This window comes from Adiantum capillus-veneris, chromosome 16, assembly GCF_014529385.1.
Source record: "Adiantum capillus-veneris isolate H3 chromosome 16, ASM1452938v2, whole genome shotgun sequence".
Lineage (NCBI taxonomy): Eukaryota > Viridiplantae > Streptophyta > Polypodiopsida > Polypodiales > Pteridaceae > Adiantum > Adiantum capillus-veneris.
In genome coordinates this window covers 154,804,553-154,823,460 of record NC_140946.1, presented here as the reverse complement: position 1 = coordinate 154,823,460, position 18,908 = coordinate 154,804,553, and the positions used below count along the sequence as shown (strand labels likewise).

The window sequence follows — 18,908 nt, the reverse complement described above, 5'->3', positions numbered from 1 at the left end:
ACAAGGCCTATGCAGGGGGAAACTTTACAGAGGCTTCAAAGGTCCGCAAGGCAGCCACTTTCTTGACAGGGAATGCGGGACAATGGTGGACAACTTTATTGCTTCAAGGGCAAGCTCCGTCCACATGGATTTACTTCAAGCAGATTTTTGCAGCAGCATGGTTATCTGATGACTTTGAAGCAGATGTCATGACAGAATGGCACCAGCTAAATGCTGCCACTTGCAGAAATCTGGATGATTACAATCGGAAGTTTTGGAAAGCTCTACTTCCAGTAACTTCCTATAGGTTTGTGCCATTGACAGAACAGATTGAAAAATACTGTTGTGGCCTACCGAAAGGATTGAGAAAGTACTGTACGAAGACAAAAGTCACTACTTTGACGCAGCTCATCGAGGTAGCAAACACTGGCAATGGTTTGCTCAAGGGAGAAGATTGTGAATTTAACACTGGCGTCAAGGCAGGATCAGGCAAGAAAAATTCAGCCAAGAAGCACATTCCCAATGAGACTCCTAAAGGGACTCAGGAGTCAGCCAACGCAGGGAAAGACAAAGCTACGGCTGAATCAGAAAAAGGACCAGCAAAGAAATGGAAAAGACGTTTTCCTCGCAAGTCAGAAGAGCAAAAGAAGGTCCCGAGGACAGAGAACAAATGCTTTATATGTGAGCAGCCTGGCCACATTGCTTACAACTGTCCTACAAAGAAAAGGCCAGCTGATTCTGAAGACAAGGAGGACAGGAAAGGAAAGAAGCCCATGGCCGGTCTAGTGCCAGATATGGTGGGCGACAAGCCAAATTCAGATGCAAGTGAGCTTTGCAGAGCATGGGGAAAGGTCCGGGATTAAACAATGCTTATCTTCTTTGATCCAGGTGCCAAAGCCAACTTCATTTCCCAGAATTGGCTTCAAAGTTGGGAATCAGACCTGAAGAGATGGGGTATACAACAGAGGCAGGTTTGGCATGTCCTGGCCATACAGAGGCTGTGACGCCCATCATCGGAAAGTTGCGTCTACATATCCAGTCCTATGTAGATGCTGAAGAATTTTACATCATGCCACTGGACGAGCAGGGGAAAGACTCACATTCTGGATGTAAAGCTTAAAGGAGAGTCTATTCCTACTGTATCAGCTTCTGCTATTACTTCTGTAATGAAAAAGCATCTTTTTGCGTACTTGGTTTTTGCACGTGAAGTGTCAGATTGTGATGAATCAAATTTATCTGTGCTAGATAAAGAAAGGTCAATGTTTTGACAACAGTATAGTGACTGTTTCTTCGATTCATTACCATCTCAATTACCGCCAGAGAGACCCAAGGACCATGCGATAGATTTGGTGCGAGGCAGTAGCCCACCAAATAAGCCTCCGTACAGGGTTAGTGCGGCTCAGCAGATAGAGATAATGGGCCAAGTACAAGAGTTGTTAGAAAAGGGGTTGATTCAGCCCAGTTCATCTCCATTCTGTTCTCTAGTGTTGTTGGTGCAGAAAAAGGATGGCTCATGGCGTATGTGCATAGACTACCGTGCACTGAACAAGAATACCATCAAGAATAGGTTTCCTATACCTAGAATTGATGATATTATGGACAAATTAGAAGGAGCGGCTATGTTTAGCAGGATAGATCTAAAGAGTGGGTACCATCAGATCCGCATTAGATCAGAGGATGTGCACAAGACTGCTTTTAGAACGACGTTTGGCCTTTACGAATTTTTAGTGATGCCCTTTGGTCTCACAAATGCTCCTGCTACGTTCAATAGGATGATGGACAGAATTTTCCGTCCACACCAGCAGTTTGTTGGTACATTCTTTGATGACATGATAATCTACTCAAAGAATGAAGAGGAGCATAGGCATCACTTGGCCATTGTGTTCAAAGAGCTACGCAGTCATAGGTTGCTCATCAATGCAAAGAAAAGTGAGTTTTTTCTAGAAGAGATTCACTTTCTGGGACACATTGTCTCAAAGGATGGTGTCAGAATGGATCCTGCAAAAGTTGAAGCGATCAAGTCATGGCCAAATTTGAAGACGGTGCACGATGTCCAAAGTTTCTTGGGATTATGCTCCTATTACAGAAGGTTTATCCGAAATTTCGCTGAGATTGCTTCACCTTTACATGCTCTTCAAAAGAAGGCAGTCACCTTTAGATGGACACAAAAAGAGATTTCAGCTTTTAATCTCTTAAAGGAAAAGATGACTTCAGATCCAGTCATTGTGTTGCCAGATCTTAGGAAGTCATTTGTGGTCCAGTGTGATGCCTGCGGTAGTAGCATTGGTGCAGTGCTAATGCAAGATGGCAGGGTAGTAGCCTATGAGAGCAGAATTTTGCAAGGGCTAGAGATGACCATGCAGGTCTATGAGAAAGAGTTACTGGCTGTGATTCATGCGCTCTTAAGTTGGAAACACTACCTGCTAGGTGCAGACTTCGTTGTCCAAACGGACCATCAGACCTTGCGATACTTCTTGACACAAACAAAGTTATCTGAGAAGCATATGCGATGGGCAAATATTTTGTCCATGTTTCATTTTCAGATTGTGCATGTGGAAGGCAAGAAGAACGTTGTGGTTGATGCCTTGTCAAGGAAGCCACAAATTTCAGTTGTGTCGATTCCTTATCATCATGAACTTGATGATATGAGAGAACAGTATGCAAATGATGAAGATTTTGCAAGGGTCTTCGAGCAACTAATGGATGGACAACGTCATGAACACTATCTTCTTAAAGACGGGTTCATGATGATGCATGGCAGATTGTGTGTCACAAAGCCATTGCGACGCAAAGTTATGGAAGAGAGCCTACATTGAGAAGGGATGTGGATGCCTTTGTGCGAGAATGCCTAATATGCCAAAAGGTCAAGTTTGACAGGCAAAAGGCACCAGGGTTATTGCAACCACTACCTATTCCAGATAAACCATTGGAAAGTATTGCTATGGATTTTATCTTTGATCTTCCGAGAACGCAGACAGGAAACGATGGTATTTGGACCATTATTTGCAGATTCAGCAAACAGGCTCATTTTATTCCTGTCAGGAAGAAGATAAAGCCAGATCAGATGGCACGCTTGTTTATGAGCAATATTTTCAAGTATCATGGCATGCCACACTCGATTGTTAGCGACCGTGATCCACGCATGACAAGTTTGTTGTGGAGAGGCTTGTTTGAGAATATGGGCACTACGCTCAAATTATCTTCGTCATTTCATCCTCAAACAGATGGGCAGTCAGAAGAGGCAAATTCTACTGTCCTAGATCTGCGAAGTGCTATGTGTCAGAGCATAAAGGAAAGTGGGAGCAGTATTTGCCATTGGTGGAGTATGCATACAATAATACAGTGCATTCATCAACTGGCAAGGCACCCTTTGAGATAGTTGAAGGTGGCAAGAAAGTTCCTCCCATACTGCATACAAAGGACAAGATATTTGAAGCAGATAAGTATGTTCAGGACATGGATGAAATGTACAAGAAGGTCAAAGTGGCCTTAGAAAGGACTCAAGCAAAACAAAAGAAAGCAGCTGATCGTCACCGTCGTGAAGTGGTATATTCACTTGGTGATTGGGTGCTTTTACGCTTTGAAAAGGCAAGGTTAAAGAAGATGAAGGACAAGGAAAGACTGTTTCCAAAGCTCAGCATGCGTTACTATGGGCCTTTTCAAGTATGCGACATAATCAGTGATGTTGCATATAGGCTGAAATTGCCTGACAGTTGGAAGATTCACAATGTGTTTCATGTGAGTCTTCTCAGACCCTATGTGGGTGATGTGCCAGAAGATATCCCAACTGAAGATCAGCCGGAAGTCGAGGAACTTGACGAGATCTTGGTCCATGAACAGATTTCGGCACACAAAGAAAGGAAAGTGAAAGGCAAGGTTGCTAGGCGTTACTTAGTAAAGTTCAGAAACTATCCACCAATGGATGCTAAGTGGATGGAAGAAGGTGAACTTGCAGAGTCACCAACTGTGTTATCACTTTACCTTGAAGCCTTCGATTTGCAACCTACCTTGACCCCTTGAGTTTCAAAGCTAAATGGATTGTCAGTGTGACAATGGCTTCTGAAACAAATGATGTACATGGTATTTAAAGTGAGCTCAAATGAAATACCTGTTACATGAATGTTAGAGCTGTACAGATTGTCAGTTTGGCAATTGCTCTTATGGAATGTCCAAAAGTTTGGTTAGTGCTATAGAAGTGAGTATTTCTTGTCAGTTTGTCAAGGATACAGTGATTGCTTCTATTCAAGAGTACATGTGTAACTGCATTCTTAAACTGTCGGTTTGGGTATGCTCGAAAGTGTTACGGGATCCAACGTGTACTATAAGACAGTGGCAAAATGTGCAGCTACCATTTTGTCATTGGAAAGTTAGTGACTCAAAGCAATGGCACAGTGCGAAGCTACCACTATGTCATTGGGACAGGGTTCACACGCAGGCAATACATGAGTCGACGAGGTGTTGAATACACCAGGGTTGACAATGAGCATGTATGTGTCGTATATGTGTCGACAGGTGTTGAATACATCAGTGTTGACAGTAAGCATGTACGACATAGATGCAAACGAGGACGTTTGAGATTTCAAGAGGGGGGTATGTCACCGGCGTGTGACTACTATCTATCCTTTTGGTTGATTTCTTTCTTATTATCTATTTACTTTCACTTTTTGGAAACACCCCTCGGGAAATCTAACTGCCCTGCATTGCATAGCTAGTGTGGAACTGTCCAGAGGGAGTCCAGGCCTGAGGGCAAGAGAGCACTAAGGTTGGACAAGGACTATGGTTAGCCAAGTGGGGTCATTGACTAGCCAAAGTGGAATCCTTTGCTACAGAGGCTACATTTCAGTTCTGGATGTGACCGCAGTGTACAAAGAGGGTCGGATGACCTAGAAAGATACAATGGCAGCATCTCCTAAAATTTAGGGAACTGCTATTTTGGGACCTGAAAATGTGTTGACGTCATTACCTCCGGAATGACAAGGGGAACATTTTCTTACTCTGCCGTGAAGTCAATTGGGCAACCGGTTGGGATATTTTTAGACGGCAACCCCGAAACGGGAAAATGCTTATAAATGTGCCAAGTGGCACCTTCTGGTGCACTTGCCTCATGCAACAAGAAGTGGCGCTGAATTTAGGAGGGGGAGAGCCTCATTTTCAGATTTTGTCACAGGTTAAGAGCTATGGAGTGCTTGCTTTCCCTCTTATGCACAGTGCGGTGCCAGGAGTGATGCCCTGCACGCTACGCACTGCCCTCTCTCTCCCCTTTGGCAGTATGTTATGCCCCTCTAGTGGGCTCTTCATTTGACCAATGTACAATTGTGTGGGTTCATGCGCGATTGCCGAGGCAAGAGCCTCTTGCACAGGTACTGGATTAGCTAGCGGCTAATCCCCCCGTAGGTACAGGTGAATTCGGAGAGGTTTCACGCCAGAAATCTCGTCCGATTCAAAGGGCAAGTAGCCCTACATGTGCGGGAGCTCAAGGACTTGCTACGGATGCGACCGGCACACGAAACGGAGCCCGAAACAGTAAATTACAGCCTGCTGTGTATTTTTGCAGGTTTAGGGTTTTGGCCCTAAACGGACCCTAATACCCCCAGGAGGTTCGGGGACGCAAGGGGACCGCTGTACAGGCAATCCGGCGCATTTTCAGGGCTGAAAACAGAGAATTCAGCGTGCTGTAGATTCTCGCCAGGTTTTGAAAAGTGCCCGTATGCGTCGGGAAAGTCAGTCAATGCGTGGGAATACTGACTGTGAAGGGTTCTAGTACAGTTATGTTGCCGAAATCGGGCTGGAACAGTGGAAATCCAGCCGAGTTTGTGCGGGGCAGCTTGTAGGGAACCACAGCGTTTATTCCCTCTTTTGAACAATAAAGAAATACCGAAAGGGGCGCCTAAGTTAGGGGCCAATCTGGTGTCGGTCTTCTCATACAGGTGCATTCTAGCATCTGTATCCCATTCCCCTCTCTTGTGTCACTATGGCGCAGGTATAATAGACGACTAATAATGGGTGAAAGCTAAATCAAGGTTTGAAGTAAAGTCTACCGCCCTTTTTGGATTGAGCAGGCCGGTTTCATTTTGGCCGTCCGTTCTTGTCACTTTTGACTAGATCGGTTAGTCAAATGCCTGATGCCAATGCTGAGAGTCAGTCATTGGATGAGATTTCTGAGAGTGTGAAGCTTTGGCTAAGGAAGGCTCATGAATTTTATTCTCGATAGGCTAACAAGCATCATCAGGAGGTCTCGATCAAGGAAGGAGATTGGGTGTATCTACGAATCATGAAACAACGTCTTAAGCAAGTTGGAAAGAAATGTCCTAAGTTGTCTTTTCGTATGTATGGTCCATTTCCAGTCATCAAAAAGATTAATGAGGTTTCAATGAAATTGAAGTTGCCTAACTCATGGTCAATGCACAACGTTTTCCATGTTTCTTGGTTGAAAGTGTTTCAGGGAACACCTCCAAAGGACGTTTCGGAAGAAGAAGAACCGGAGATCATCGATGAAGCTGAAGTCATGGAGCCGGAGCAAGTCTTGTTGCATTGGTTTCGCCATGTTTCGAAGAAACAAGTACGACAATATTTTTTGAAGTTCAAAGATCGAGGAACCCATGAAGCGGTGTGGATAGACGAAGAGTTCTTCAAGGATTATCCAGAGTTGTTGGCAGACTACAAGGAAGCCATGCAGCTCGGTACCAGTACTTCACTTTAAAAAAGAGGGGATGTCACGTGACACATCAAACCCTATGTGTCCGTGGACAAGCTACACCAGTACAGGGTTCCCATCAGTCCAGTCAGTCTAGATTAGAAGTGATCTGGTACCTTTGTGAGTCTATTCGTAGACCGTGCAGGCCCAGTCACTTAGGCATTTCCATCAGATCTTATCAGAGTCAGTTTGGGAATTTTTCAAGTGACTTTATCCTTTTTTTTCCTATTTTTAACATTTTTCACTTATTTATTAAGTGACTTTTGTTGGGAACTAAGTAGGGCAAATTGGGTAAGTTAATATATAAGCAAACCCAAGTTAGCACAATAGGGCAGATGAGCAAGGAGCACAGCAGGCTTTCCAAGCAACAGGTACTCCCTCCCTCTCTAAACAAGAACCTCTTCAAGCCCGCTTTGTGAGGCCACCCCCTTCAGCCCCTATCGTTTTGGGATCGCCATACACTCTCCCTCCCTTGGCGTTTCTCCCCCAACAACATCATCGCCATCAAGTTCCCCAGCTTGGCGTTTTTCCCCGCGACCAACAACCACAGCCATTAGACTTCAGCGTTTTTATCAGCGTTTTCAGCAGTGGAATGCAGCCATGACAGCGTTTTACAGCAGGTAAAATCAGCCCTAAAAACGCAGCTTGATCAAGCCAGATCCTCAGCGTTTTTATCACCGTATGAACCTCGACAAAACCAGGGATTTTCAGCCATAAAAACAGCAGTAAACCAGTCATTTTCAGCCTCCCAAAGTGGTCCAGATTCTCAGCCATTACCCCTTTTTGGACAGCAGATAGAAGAGCATCGAATTCAGCCCTAAGGTCATCATCGTCGTCATCGGCATAGTCCCTGTTTGCATCAGCCCATGCATCATCATTGTACACCTTTGTGCAATCAAAAGTAGACCACTCTCGCCGACGAGAGTGGGGCCTTCGGAGGAGGGTTTTACAACCTCTCGGGTGTCGTATCTCTTTTCTCTCCTTCTCGCAGTCTCATACACTTGCACGCACAATATCCACTCACTTTGTTCGTGATCATAGCACTCTCCATAAAGACGGAAGGCTCTCTCCTTCCCTAAGAACTAAAAGGAACCTTGAGCAATATAGATCACTAATCTTGAGAAAATACAACATTCATTCCGCTGCACGTTACAGCTTGGATGTGCTTTAGCGGCCTTCCCGTTTCGGTCGAGTACTTCGGTAGCCCATCGAGCCTCTCCTCGGCCATTCTCTCGCTCCCATTGCTATCCAACATTGGCATCGTTGAGATGTGCGTTTTCAGGCCTTCATTCCTCACACATTGAAAGTGTAATTCAGCCCCAGATCTATTCCTTGGTGGCCATCCGCAATCTACATCTAGAAGGATCCAAAGGTGCATCGAATCAGCCCCGAAGGTGCCTCGTCTCAAGGAGTTACCGCGACGACATTCGAGTCAATAGAGTTTGCACTTGAGGTATTGCATGTGTGTACATTCCATTTACGCAATCTATATCAAATACCACATCGGCAACAGTATGGGGTGCCCTTTAGAGGGTTGGTTGGGACCCCATCGGGTTTCATTCTCCTCTCTCTCTTTCTCTCTCTCTCTACACATCTCTACGACTCTCTCATTCCTTCTCTTCAAGAAAAAGTAAAAGGAATCATCATTCAAGCTAAAAGCAATCACTAATGCAAGGAAAGGAAGTAAAAGATTTGAGAAAGTGTAAAATGTTGATCTTTACCTTTTCAATTCCGCTACACCTAACATTAGTATCAGAGCTTTGAAATTTTTGCACTAATCCGCTTTAGCTATTAATTTTTTTTCTCTCTCTAGTGTTTGAGTGTGTTGTAGCGTCTCGCCTAAGGACGCTTCTCTCACTCAAGGAACTGCAGGACTTGCCATTGCGTGTAGGACCGTGCACCTTGAGTGTAGGAAATGCATACCGAGGGTTACAGTTGTGGTGCGCCTACAAGGTAGGTGACTTGGTGTGCGTGCTCGACCACCTCGATATAAAGAAATCTTAGCATGGATATTTGCAAATATAAATTCGTCGACAAAACAGATCGCATCATTGAAAACATGCATTGGAAACATGAAGATGTTGATTGTGAGTATTAGGATTTATTAGCGGCCTATAACGACAAAGGAAGGCACCATCCAGATCAGCCTATTAGCTTTGGAGTTTGTGCAATATTTGCACAACCATCTCTCCCATCTGCTTGGAGAATTCCATCATTCCAGAAGAAGCATTGCATCGACATCAATTTGTACACATCTTTGGTATCACATCGGGTCCACGCCATCTACATCTTCTTAGCAATTGGTGGCCATCCATCCGGAGCCAAAGGGTTCCAATCCGAGGCAACCACCGCGGGAGTTTGCAGGCATCGTGTACCTACATTCGCAGTCACATCTGTTGCAGAGACGAGGATTTATTTAGAGATTCCATCAGTTGCCAATCCAATCAAAGCCCCAAGAGGAGCCTCTATCTTTGAGGAGTTATTTAACAGTTTCATGAGACATTATACACAGGACTTGCCATGGTTCGTGGGCATTCCAAAGGACTTATCCATCTTTATCTCCCATTTGGCGTTGCTCTCGCCAATCTTCCCGTGTAGGGGCAGCATAGGCTAGTCAGTAACCTCCGTGGACATCGGCGTTGGCATATCCCGCCATTCGCTCGACGAGTATCCATCCAGTTTGTAGTTTGGTTCACACTTGAGTTGGGGCAACAAAGGTTATTGTTTGCCGGTAACCAACAAGGGCATCGTTGATCCAAGAGGCAATCCATTGTTTGCATGGAGTTCAATACCAGTACCTCACCTTAAGCAGGACGTGATGTCACGTGCACATGGCTCTATGTACCACGTGACATGCTTCATCGACTTCTAGAGCCAATTTTCCAGTTTTGGAACGCTCTTGCATAAATCGTTTGTACACATGTTTTTACAATTGTTATTACACTACGGTGGGCATCTGGCATGACGTGCATATAGTTTTAGGTTAGAGGAATTCAAGATTCCTTGGTGGGTAGATGTGCGACAGTTTCACCTAGAGACCGGTGGGCATCTGGCATGACGTGCATATAGTTTTAGGTTAGAGGAATTCAAGATTCCTTGGTGGGTAGATGTGCGACAGTTTCACCTAGAGACTGAGCTTTCGTCAAACTTACTAACAATCATTTTATGGATTTATTTTAAGAATTTGACAGAGGTTTTGCCCTACCTACACCTTAAGGAGTTTATAACCTGTAGTTTGGTCCTTTAATGGAGGCCAAGGAACTAACGTTTTGCATTAGATGAGGAGCGCTAGCAAGAGGAGCAATTCAGCCAAGCGTTTTTGCTCAGATCAGCCTTAGCGTTTTTGTAGGTAGCTGGCAGCCCTAGCGTTTTTGCTTGGCATCGTCAGATCAGCCTAGAGCTTGGAGCCTATAGTAGATCAGCCTCAATGTTTTAAGATTTCAACCCTTCCCATCGCTAGAAAACGGCTTGGATCTGCGTTAGTGGCTTTCTCGTTGCGGTCCGATACTTCCGTAGCCCATCGAGCCTCTCCTCGGCCATTCCCTCACTGTCATCGAGTGCTTACATTGCTGTCCATCGTCGAGATCTGCGTTTTCAGCCCTTCATTCCTCTCACATTGGGAGTGTAATTCAGCCCGAAATCTACCCCTTGGTGGCCATCCGTTGTCCCACATCGAGATGGATCTAAAGGTGCATCAAATCAGTCGCGAAGGTGCCTCGTCGAGAGGAGTTACCGCAATGACATTCACCATTCGAGTCAATAGAGTCTGCACTTGAGGTATTGTATGTGTGGACATTCCATTCACACAATCTAAAGCAAATACCACATTGAGAATGATCCAAAGGTGCATCAAATCAACCTCGGAGGTGCCTCGTCTAGAGGAGTTATCGCGGCAACATTCACCGTTCGAGTCACTAGAGGTATTGCATGTGTGTGCATTTCATTTATGCAATCTAAAGCAAATACCACATCGGCAACGGTGCGGGGGCCCTTGAGAGGGTTGGTTGGGATACCATCGGGTGTCATTTTCCTGCTTCTCTCTCTCTCTCTCTCTCTCTCTCTCTCTCTCTCTCTCTCTCTCTCTCTCTCCGAACTCCGATAGCCTCAATCGAAGAGCACGACGCCCTCTACGCATTGATGTAAAGACATGACTTTTCAGAATTATGGAAGCGTTTTGCAACAGCATTTTTGAAGTGAACAGGTTCGGGAAAGTTGACTCTAATCTCTTATTTTATATGCTATGTCTTTCGGTACTCACACGGGTTCCTCTTCAACAATGTCCACAACCATTGTAGAAAATGATTCTAAATCTTCTGAGTGTGGAGATAGCAACACAACGACTCAACCAACGATATCGGAAACCATGATCATGGCATACTTGGTATCATTGCAAGAGACGTAAACAAACAAGGTGAAGACTTACGGGCAACTTGAAGAGGAAGTCAAGGAATGTAAACGCTCTCTTGTGGACTTGAATGCTTTGAAGGAGCACGTGAGCAAGGTAGAGCATGACCATGTATTGAAAGAGGAGAAATTTGACACCATGAGCCGTGTTGGACGGATACACCGCGACGGACGTCAGCACAGCGAGAACTCACCTAACATGTAATGTCAGCTAAGGACGAAGCTCGACCCGCAGGCGCGTGGAAGCAAGCATAAGGTGTCAACCTACACTTGACCGACTTCTAACTAATTCCTACAGAGGTCTCTACCAATTGTCTAAGTCACAGCCTTCAAGAGTGCATAAGAGGAAACTTCCTACAACGCTTTCTAGAGCCGAACACCCATCAAACAATTTCGAAAGACCATAGAACTTGAAGGAGACCCTACTAATACCAATAGGTCGCTCTCCCTAAAGTCTATGAACCAAAATCCAGACCCAAAACACCCGGTGCAGAAACACGTAGGATGTCTGGCCAAAATCTGCAGGTCTTCGTTTCCGAAATCTAAAGTGTTTAATGTGTAGTTCTACTCAATGTGAACGCGTGGATATGCTGCAATGCAAAATCGGACAACGTATACTCACCCAAACACCCGATGAAGCTCGTAGAAGGAGCTCGCAAGACCGGACCGTACGCGCGCAATGTAGGTATCGGCGCGTAGCTCTCATCGGGGGCAACACGTTGCACTTCTCCGCACTCAATTCCGACCACCGGAGCACACGTAGCGTCAAGATGAAGCTCACACTCTCTCTCTCTCTCGTACACAGTACGCTCACTCACAGACTTAAAAACTTGTTTTTAAAATGACAAAAGGTTTTTTTATTAAGGTCAAAAAGTGGTATATATACCTTACAATTTCTCAAACCCTAAAGTTCCAAAATCAACCATCTACTCAATCTAACTATCAAAACTGGGATACAATCTGGAAACTTTTGTAAGTCCCAATAATTACAAGGTGAAAAATCAGGTTTCCCTCAATGAATGAATAATACAAAAAATAATGGTCCTCCGAGTAGTTACTGCCGTGGGGTGTGTCCAGCTTCTAACACTCCCCTCCTCCTTGCTCATGTCGTCCCCGACATGGCCCTGATCGGCTGCTTCATCTTATTGTTTTCCGCATCTTTAGCAGTGATTTGTACTTGGCATGTAGGTTCAACATTGTTGGGCCAAAGATGTCTGTATTCATGGTGAAGAACTCTGTATAGAATGCTTCTTCAAAAGCCTGGAGGTGATAGGATGGTAGAAACATGATTCTTTGATACAGCGCATGTATCACCTCCTTGGAAGGGTGACCTGACAGATCATAGGCGCATCTGTATGTATCCTGGAAGAAGAATATGCTGTCGGTCACCTGGCCTGGCTTGAAGGTCTTGAACACTGCTAAAATGGTTCTGCAGATTTTCCTCATCATAATGCATGTAAGGTCAGGTGAGCCAGTGAACAACTTTATGACGCCCGTTAGGGTTTTCACCATGTATTGGACACTTATTGTCTCACCTGCCTTCACGCCCGGCAGCTTTGGGTAGTTCAGCCAAGTGGGTTGGCTTCTTTGCAAAGTTTCTTGTGCCTTCCACGTCCTAACCCTTGGTAGAGGACAGAAGCTGAGGTTGTCTCTGATATCTTTAGGTGCCTCTACCAGGTGGATTAGGTATTGTGGGTACTTTGTAAGCCAAGCCTTCCTCCACTTTGGCTGAGAATCCACTATAAGCTTAACTCCTTTTGGCTTCGAGGTGTCTGCATTGTAGAGAGGTACCGTTGGCTCGTCTTTGATCCGCTTTTTTATTGTAGCTGCCTCATATTTCAGCAATGGATATGGGAGAGAGGATTGAAGCCACTCACGCCTGAGATTACTGGTGTCGATCTTCTGAATTGTCATAGATTTGAAGACCCTCTGCTCCCATTCCAAGGTTTCCTTCGTGGTTTCTCTTAGCTCTTCCTCTATTGCCTTACGCAATTTTTCCTCCTCTTCTTGTGTTAGATCTTGTGGCTCTTGAGAGGATCCCGCTATGATTTCCTCTTGCATAGGAGTGTCCACAGGATCTGCCACATTTTTGAGGTCGATGCACTCATTGGCGGCTGGCCCTGAGCTTTCTGCCTCCTTGCTGGCCTTTCAACTCCTCAATTTGCCTGAGGAGTGTTTGCTTTTCCGCTTCAGCTTGTCTGCCCATATTCACGAGGAGGTCATTAAGTTCAGCGTTTATTCTTTCCGCCTTCTCGAGCTTTATCTTCATGCTTTCCACTTCTTCTTGCAAGGCTTTTTGGCCCTCCTCCATTCTTGTTTGCATTACTATAGAACCTTCAGCCATCATCAATCTCTGCTTTTTCTCGAGAGTCAGCTCCTTCTGAAGTTCCTGCATTTGCTCTCCATATAGTTGACTCTCGGAAATGATTTGAGTCGAGCTCGTAGCTCTGACTCTAGCAGGTGATGCCCGCAGCCTCTGGATGGTTTGATCTTTGACTTTTAATCGGTCCTTGAGCTCAAGGACTTCATCCAGGCTTGCTTCTTGTTCTATCTCTTCTTTTTCCTTGGCATTCCTCACGGCCTCTACTTCTTTTGTTTCTTCTGCCAGCTGTAGTGTCAGATTATCTCTTTCTCTTTCGGCATCTCGCAATGACTTGCTGAGCTGTTGACACTCTTCTTTAACTGCTTGTATTCTTTTTAGTGCTTCCTGATTTACTTCTTCCATTGCTTGGCAGTTTTGTAGAGCCATTGCCAAGCTGGCCTGCAGGTCATCTTCTCTCTTCTTTTGCCTCTGGCTTTGTGTCTGCAGAGAATCTACTTCCTTTTTGATCTGTTCTTCAGTGGTTTTGAGAGTTGTCAGTTCTTTCTCTGAAGCCATGGATTGTGCCCTCAATCCGGCTAGCTTTGTCATCACCACGTCCCAGTCATTGGAGGGCGGGTGCAGGTCTACCGTGTCGGTAGCAATTTCTTTTAGCTCAACTAGCCTGATGCCTTGCATCTGTTCCTTAGGCCCTGTCCTCGCCAAGTCGAATGCGACTGTGGCGGCTTCTTCCTTCGTATAGCCTACAGCTAGCAGGTCCAAAAATGCATAATAGGGCTCATCTAATCCTTTTTGTTGAGATTCAGGCTTGGCCTCTTCTTTTGGCTCAGGTTCTTGCCTTTGCTCTTGCTCCTCTGCTTGCATTTCTTCTTGTTTGTCCTCAGCCTCCTTGTCTTCCTGTGGAGGTCTGCTAGGAGGTAGTGAGGGCGGTGGGCTGGGTTTAGGACTGGCTGGTAAAGTTGCAGGTTTGCCCTTTAAGTCCCTGTGTGCTTTTGTTTTTCTTTCTCTTTCTTGGCTTTCTTGTTCATCTAGCAGTTTCTGCCTTATTTGCTCTACTTCCTCCTCTGTGAAAGGGACATGGGGGATGTTTTCTGCTGCAGCATCAAGAATCTCGAAATTTTTGATATAATCTTCAAAGCGGTCCCTTTGCACTCTTCTGGAGGATCCGGACATAGACTCGAGAGATGGCTTTCAGAGTTTGTTTAAATCACCCTTGAGGGCCCTCTCTGCTCAGAAACTCTCCATCAGCCTCTCTAGTCTTGCCGCTTTTTGTGACCTTGTCTCTTTGGCCGGCACTTGAGCAAACTCTTTCTTTTCTTTCTTCTGCTTGGGTTGCTTCTCTTCAGCTGGCTCTAGCCGTCTTTTCAGCCTCGTAGCCACCCTTGGTGCCCTTTGCGGCTCATCTTCCTTGTCTTCTTTTACTCTTAGCCAATCATTCTGCGATGGGGGGTCAGGCTATCTTCCTTTAGCGTGTAGTGCCCCATATACCACCTTGGTGATCAGTTCTCCTGGCACTATGTAGGTTGGCTTTTTGTTGCCCATCTTTACTAAGCTGTCATGTATGTATGCCGCATAGTTGATTATCTTTGGGGTGCCTTTTGTCATTGCCCAAGTAAACGTTGTGGCAATTGCTCCTGGTGGCATCTTGTACTTCTGTGGCCTCTTAGTGCACATGTGGAAGTACTGGTTGTATAACTGGCTCATGATTGCCACCTTTGGGTTGGCAATGTCTTCAAAGGTGTAATTTGCCTTTTTCTCTTTGTACACCTTGACTTCATCCCTTCTTTTTGTTACACTGTCTCTCTCATTGGAGAGGTCTAGTGCATGGGCCACAACCCGCTCAGTGATTATTATCTCTGTATATGGTCCGCCTTGTAAATCTGTTACCTTGGCCACTCCATCCTCTTTGATGCTTGTTACAAACTCTCAGACTCTTTTGATGTCCACCCCTGCCGGTATTGCTTCGAAGTAGTTGTGGAGATCAATTTTCTCCAAATAGCCGGCCATCTTGCTTCGTACAAACTCATTGAGTTCTCTCGGCAGCATTGGTAGCTCTATGACATTGCCTTCATTGTCTTTGAACACTCCTTGGTAGATCTTTAGGTCGTTGGACTCCAACAGATCCTCTTGTATCCAGGTGCTGGTGGGCTTTAGTGTTCCTTCTGGAATGACAAAGGGTTCCACTTCGTCCAGATAATCCTTGATGGTCATTCTTTTCTTCTTTGTTGGTGACTTCGAGGCTGCCATAGATCGTGTTGCACTCAGTAGTCCGAAGTTAGCGTTTTTTCCATATTAGCTGCGAAATTGAGTTTTACTTATCCAAATGACTTGAAAATTGAAAATAAAGCTTAAAAGGAACTTGTGAAGCTGTGCATGTGCTCATAGTGCAAATCTGGCCAAAAATTTTCATCTAGACATCCTACGCGTAGGATGTCTTTTTCATCAGAATTGGTTCATACTTGACATGCAGGTAGTGTAAGGCTCATGGAACATGGCTATATGCTTGGATTTGGATTTGGATATCAAAAAGTGGATTTTTGGGCCGATTCAGGCTTTAGGTCACAATTTGGGTAGAATGTCCATCATAGGTAGCAATTGATGTCCAAATGGGTTGAAAATTGGTATATGGGCTCATTGCACCATGGTATTGGCTCCCATGATGTCATTCCTTGCACAAAAGGCTAAATTTATGCTAGAGACATCCTACGCGTAGGATGTCTTTTTCATCAAAATAACATGAAACTTGTTCTGTGGTTTGTCCTTTGCCTATGGAACATGGGCATGTTCTTGGATTTGAATTTAGATAGGATTTGATGCTTGTAAGGCTCTGTGAGGTGTTTTTGGGCTAGCTTTGGAAGTCGATAAAGCATGTCCACATGGCACACAGATCCATGCGCACGTGACAATATGAGCGATCCTTGGCCTATCCTTGAGTTTGTTTTTGGGATAGTTGGGATAGCAGCTTGGTCCTAGGTGATTCTCTGTTTAAGGGAAAGGATCTTTAGTCTTTGTGATACCATGATCCATTGAGTTGTTTTGTAGCTTGTGTGGCATATTTAGTCTGTGTGGGATAGTGGTCTCTATGTAGTTGGCCATTAGTCCAAATTTGAAGGGGATGTTTGTTGGGCATGTGGTCTTTGTCCTATGCACCAACTCCTATGGTGTGCAGCATCCCTAATCTAGTCACAGCTTGTGTGGCATAAACCATGTGATGGTCCATTTGATAGCATGTGTAGCTTTCAACTTAGGATGATGATGTATATGGTGAGGTTTTACCCCATGTTGTAACCATGATATCACCCTTTATGATGCCTATATAAGAGGCTTGTAATCTTTTTCTCCTAATAGAGTTATTCTACATTGTGTTCTCTACTCTCTTTGATCTCTCCCCCCCACCCCCCCCCCCCCCCCCCCCCCCCCCCCCCAAAATGAATGCCACACTCACTGACCCTCCCTAACCCCAACACATGGTGTATCAAGACACTCTTCACTGTCCTTCTCCGACATATCAAGTCGATGCGAAGTCATATGAGTATATTTCACGTACAGAGGTGTAGGATTGGCATCAATGCTGAAAACACAGCAAACAAAACTTTTGAGAGGAGATCTCCAACCCCTCCACGAGTCCAAGAAGGTGCTGGCTGAAAACACAGCACGATACAAGTTCGTCTAAGTGGCAAAGCATGGTTATCATGGCTGAAAAATACAGTCAAAAGTGTCTCCTCCAGATAAGAGTCAGAAAAATACAATTTGGCTCTTCTAGAGCCAAAGCTGTAGTCCCTGCCCCTATTTTTTAGCTAGCAAACCCTATAGCATCTTTGATTTCTGCTTCCCTTTCTGTTTGTGCATTTTCCCCCTTAGCAGTATTTGTTTTGTAGTTAGATGTGTGCCTGGAAAGATATGACATTCAAAATTGAAGGGCCCTGAATGCAAAAGAATTGTGCATGAGAGTCTCCTTATAACTATTGTAGGTCTGCGGACACTAACACATCATTTATTTGGTTTTTAAATGCTTGTATTGTTCAGAGTTTTGTGAAAAATGCCCACACAATTGACATTGCTCATCTGCCTTTGCATCTTTATTGTATGGAAGATTAGTTGTTTATGGATGTAAGGCTTTTCGACTAGAAGGCAGTTTTCAGAACGATGTTTGTGGTTAACTTGGTAATGTGGGCATATCTCAGGTTGGAGATGGATTTGCGGAGACTGCTGATGGTAGGCAGTATGTGGCTGCATTTACTCTTATTTCTGCATGAACACAGCTTATGGGGAAACTGTGTGGAGCTCCAAGTAAGCAATAACCTTGCAGATTGTCTGTTTGAGGACATGGATGCTTGTAACCAAGCTGAAGGCAATCTTTGTAAGTGGTCTGAAAGCTCTCAGAAATGCTATCCTAAAGCAAACAAACAGAGTTTCTTGAGACGGCAGCTGAAAGCAGTACAGGATTGTTCGGATGTCATTTACAAGGACCAGTGCAAGTCATTGGAGCATTGTAGGTGGTGTAGAAGTGAAGTACTAGATGATGGATGTTTCAAGGCTCTGGAGGCAAGGAGACTTCCACTTCAGGTGTTTGATTGCAGCTCTACACTCTAATTAAGGCCTCTCTGTCTTACGTGGGATTTGAGCCTTCAACATATTGCAGTTTTCTATGAAGAGAACATAAGTTGTATCTGAGCGACTGTGACTTGCTTCAAGGGAATGCATTCTTCTCTGTGGCAAGCAAGATTTTGGTTTACTTTTTGGGTGGTTTTGATGGCATTCATGACGATTTCTACAGATCTACTTTGATTGGAAAACAAGCGGTAATGCTTCTCGTGGAGCCCAATTGGTTGACTGTTGTCTTGCTGTACTTTCCACCTCTCAGAATTTTGATTATCCATATTCCGATGTACAGACCTAACTCAAATGGTGCCATATTCATACTTGTCTAATTTGGTTGTACAGTATTGCATTGAGGTTGAGATAGCTATCAGCATATTAAAGAGCTTGAGACTCGTTGAGATTTGATGTCCTGCTACTTGTCTGTGGACCAACTGCATTTGTTGTCCATGTACATGTTCTTTTGTGTTTGAGCTGTACTGGGTCCAACTTCAGTTTTCTTCTCCTCACATGTTTTAATTTTGAACTGAGTGCATGTCTTATGTGAGGACAAGGGTCTTGGGCAAGGGGCTCCACATGGCTTGGGAAAGGAGACTTGTAGTAGCAAAAAGCTTATGAAAGGTTGGGAGGAGAAGCAAGAGCCAAATCTCTTGTGCTCTCCTCTCATTTTGCTTCACTGGAGCTAAATTGATGGGCCATTAGGCCAAGTTGTTTGCAAGGTGCTCACTCAAAGAACCAATCTTACAAGTTCTTCCATGGCATTCCTTTACTGTGGAACGCTATTGTGTTGAGTAGCAAGATTGTTACATTGAGACTTCAGATTACGAGGTCTCCCAAAGCTCGTTCCTGGGGTCGGGGTGATGCGCAGGACTTGGGTTGTCCTCTACAAACATGCTTATCGAGGTCTACTGA

At 44.8% G+C, this 18,908-nt stretch overlaps 1 protein-coding gene across 6 annotated transcripts in view; it reads left to right on the top strand.

The window, feature by feature from the left end:
• The window catches only part of LOC147440100 (uncharacterized), a 59,235-nt gene extending 40,789 nt beyond the window's left edge, over nt 1-18,446 (top strand). For all 6 annotated transcript variants that reach the window (XM_086483854.1, XM_086483855.1, XM_086483856.1 and 3 more), the window contains one exon: nt 17,582-18,446. In XM_086483854.1, the coding sequence (XP_086339980.1) occupies nt 17,582-17,990 (409 nt within the window). In that variant the 3' untranslated portion in view covers nt 17,991-18,446. The remainder of the gene's footprint in view (nt 1-17,581) is intronic.
• The last annotated feature ends 462 nt before the right edge of the window (nt 18,447-18,908 follow it).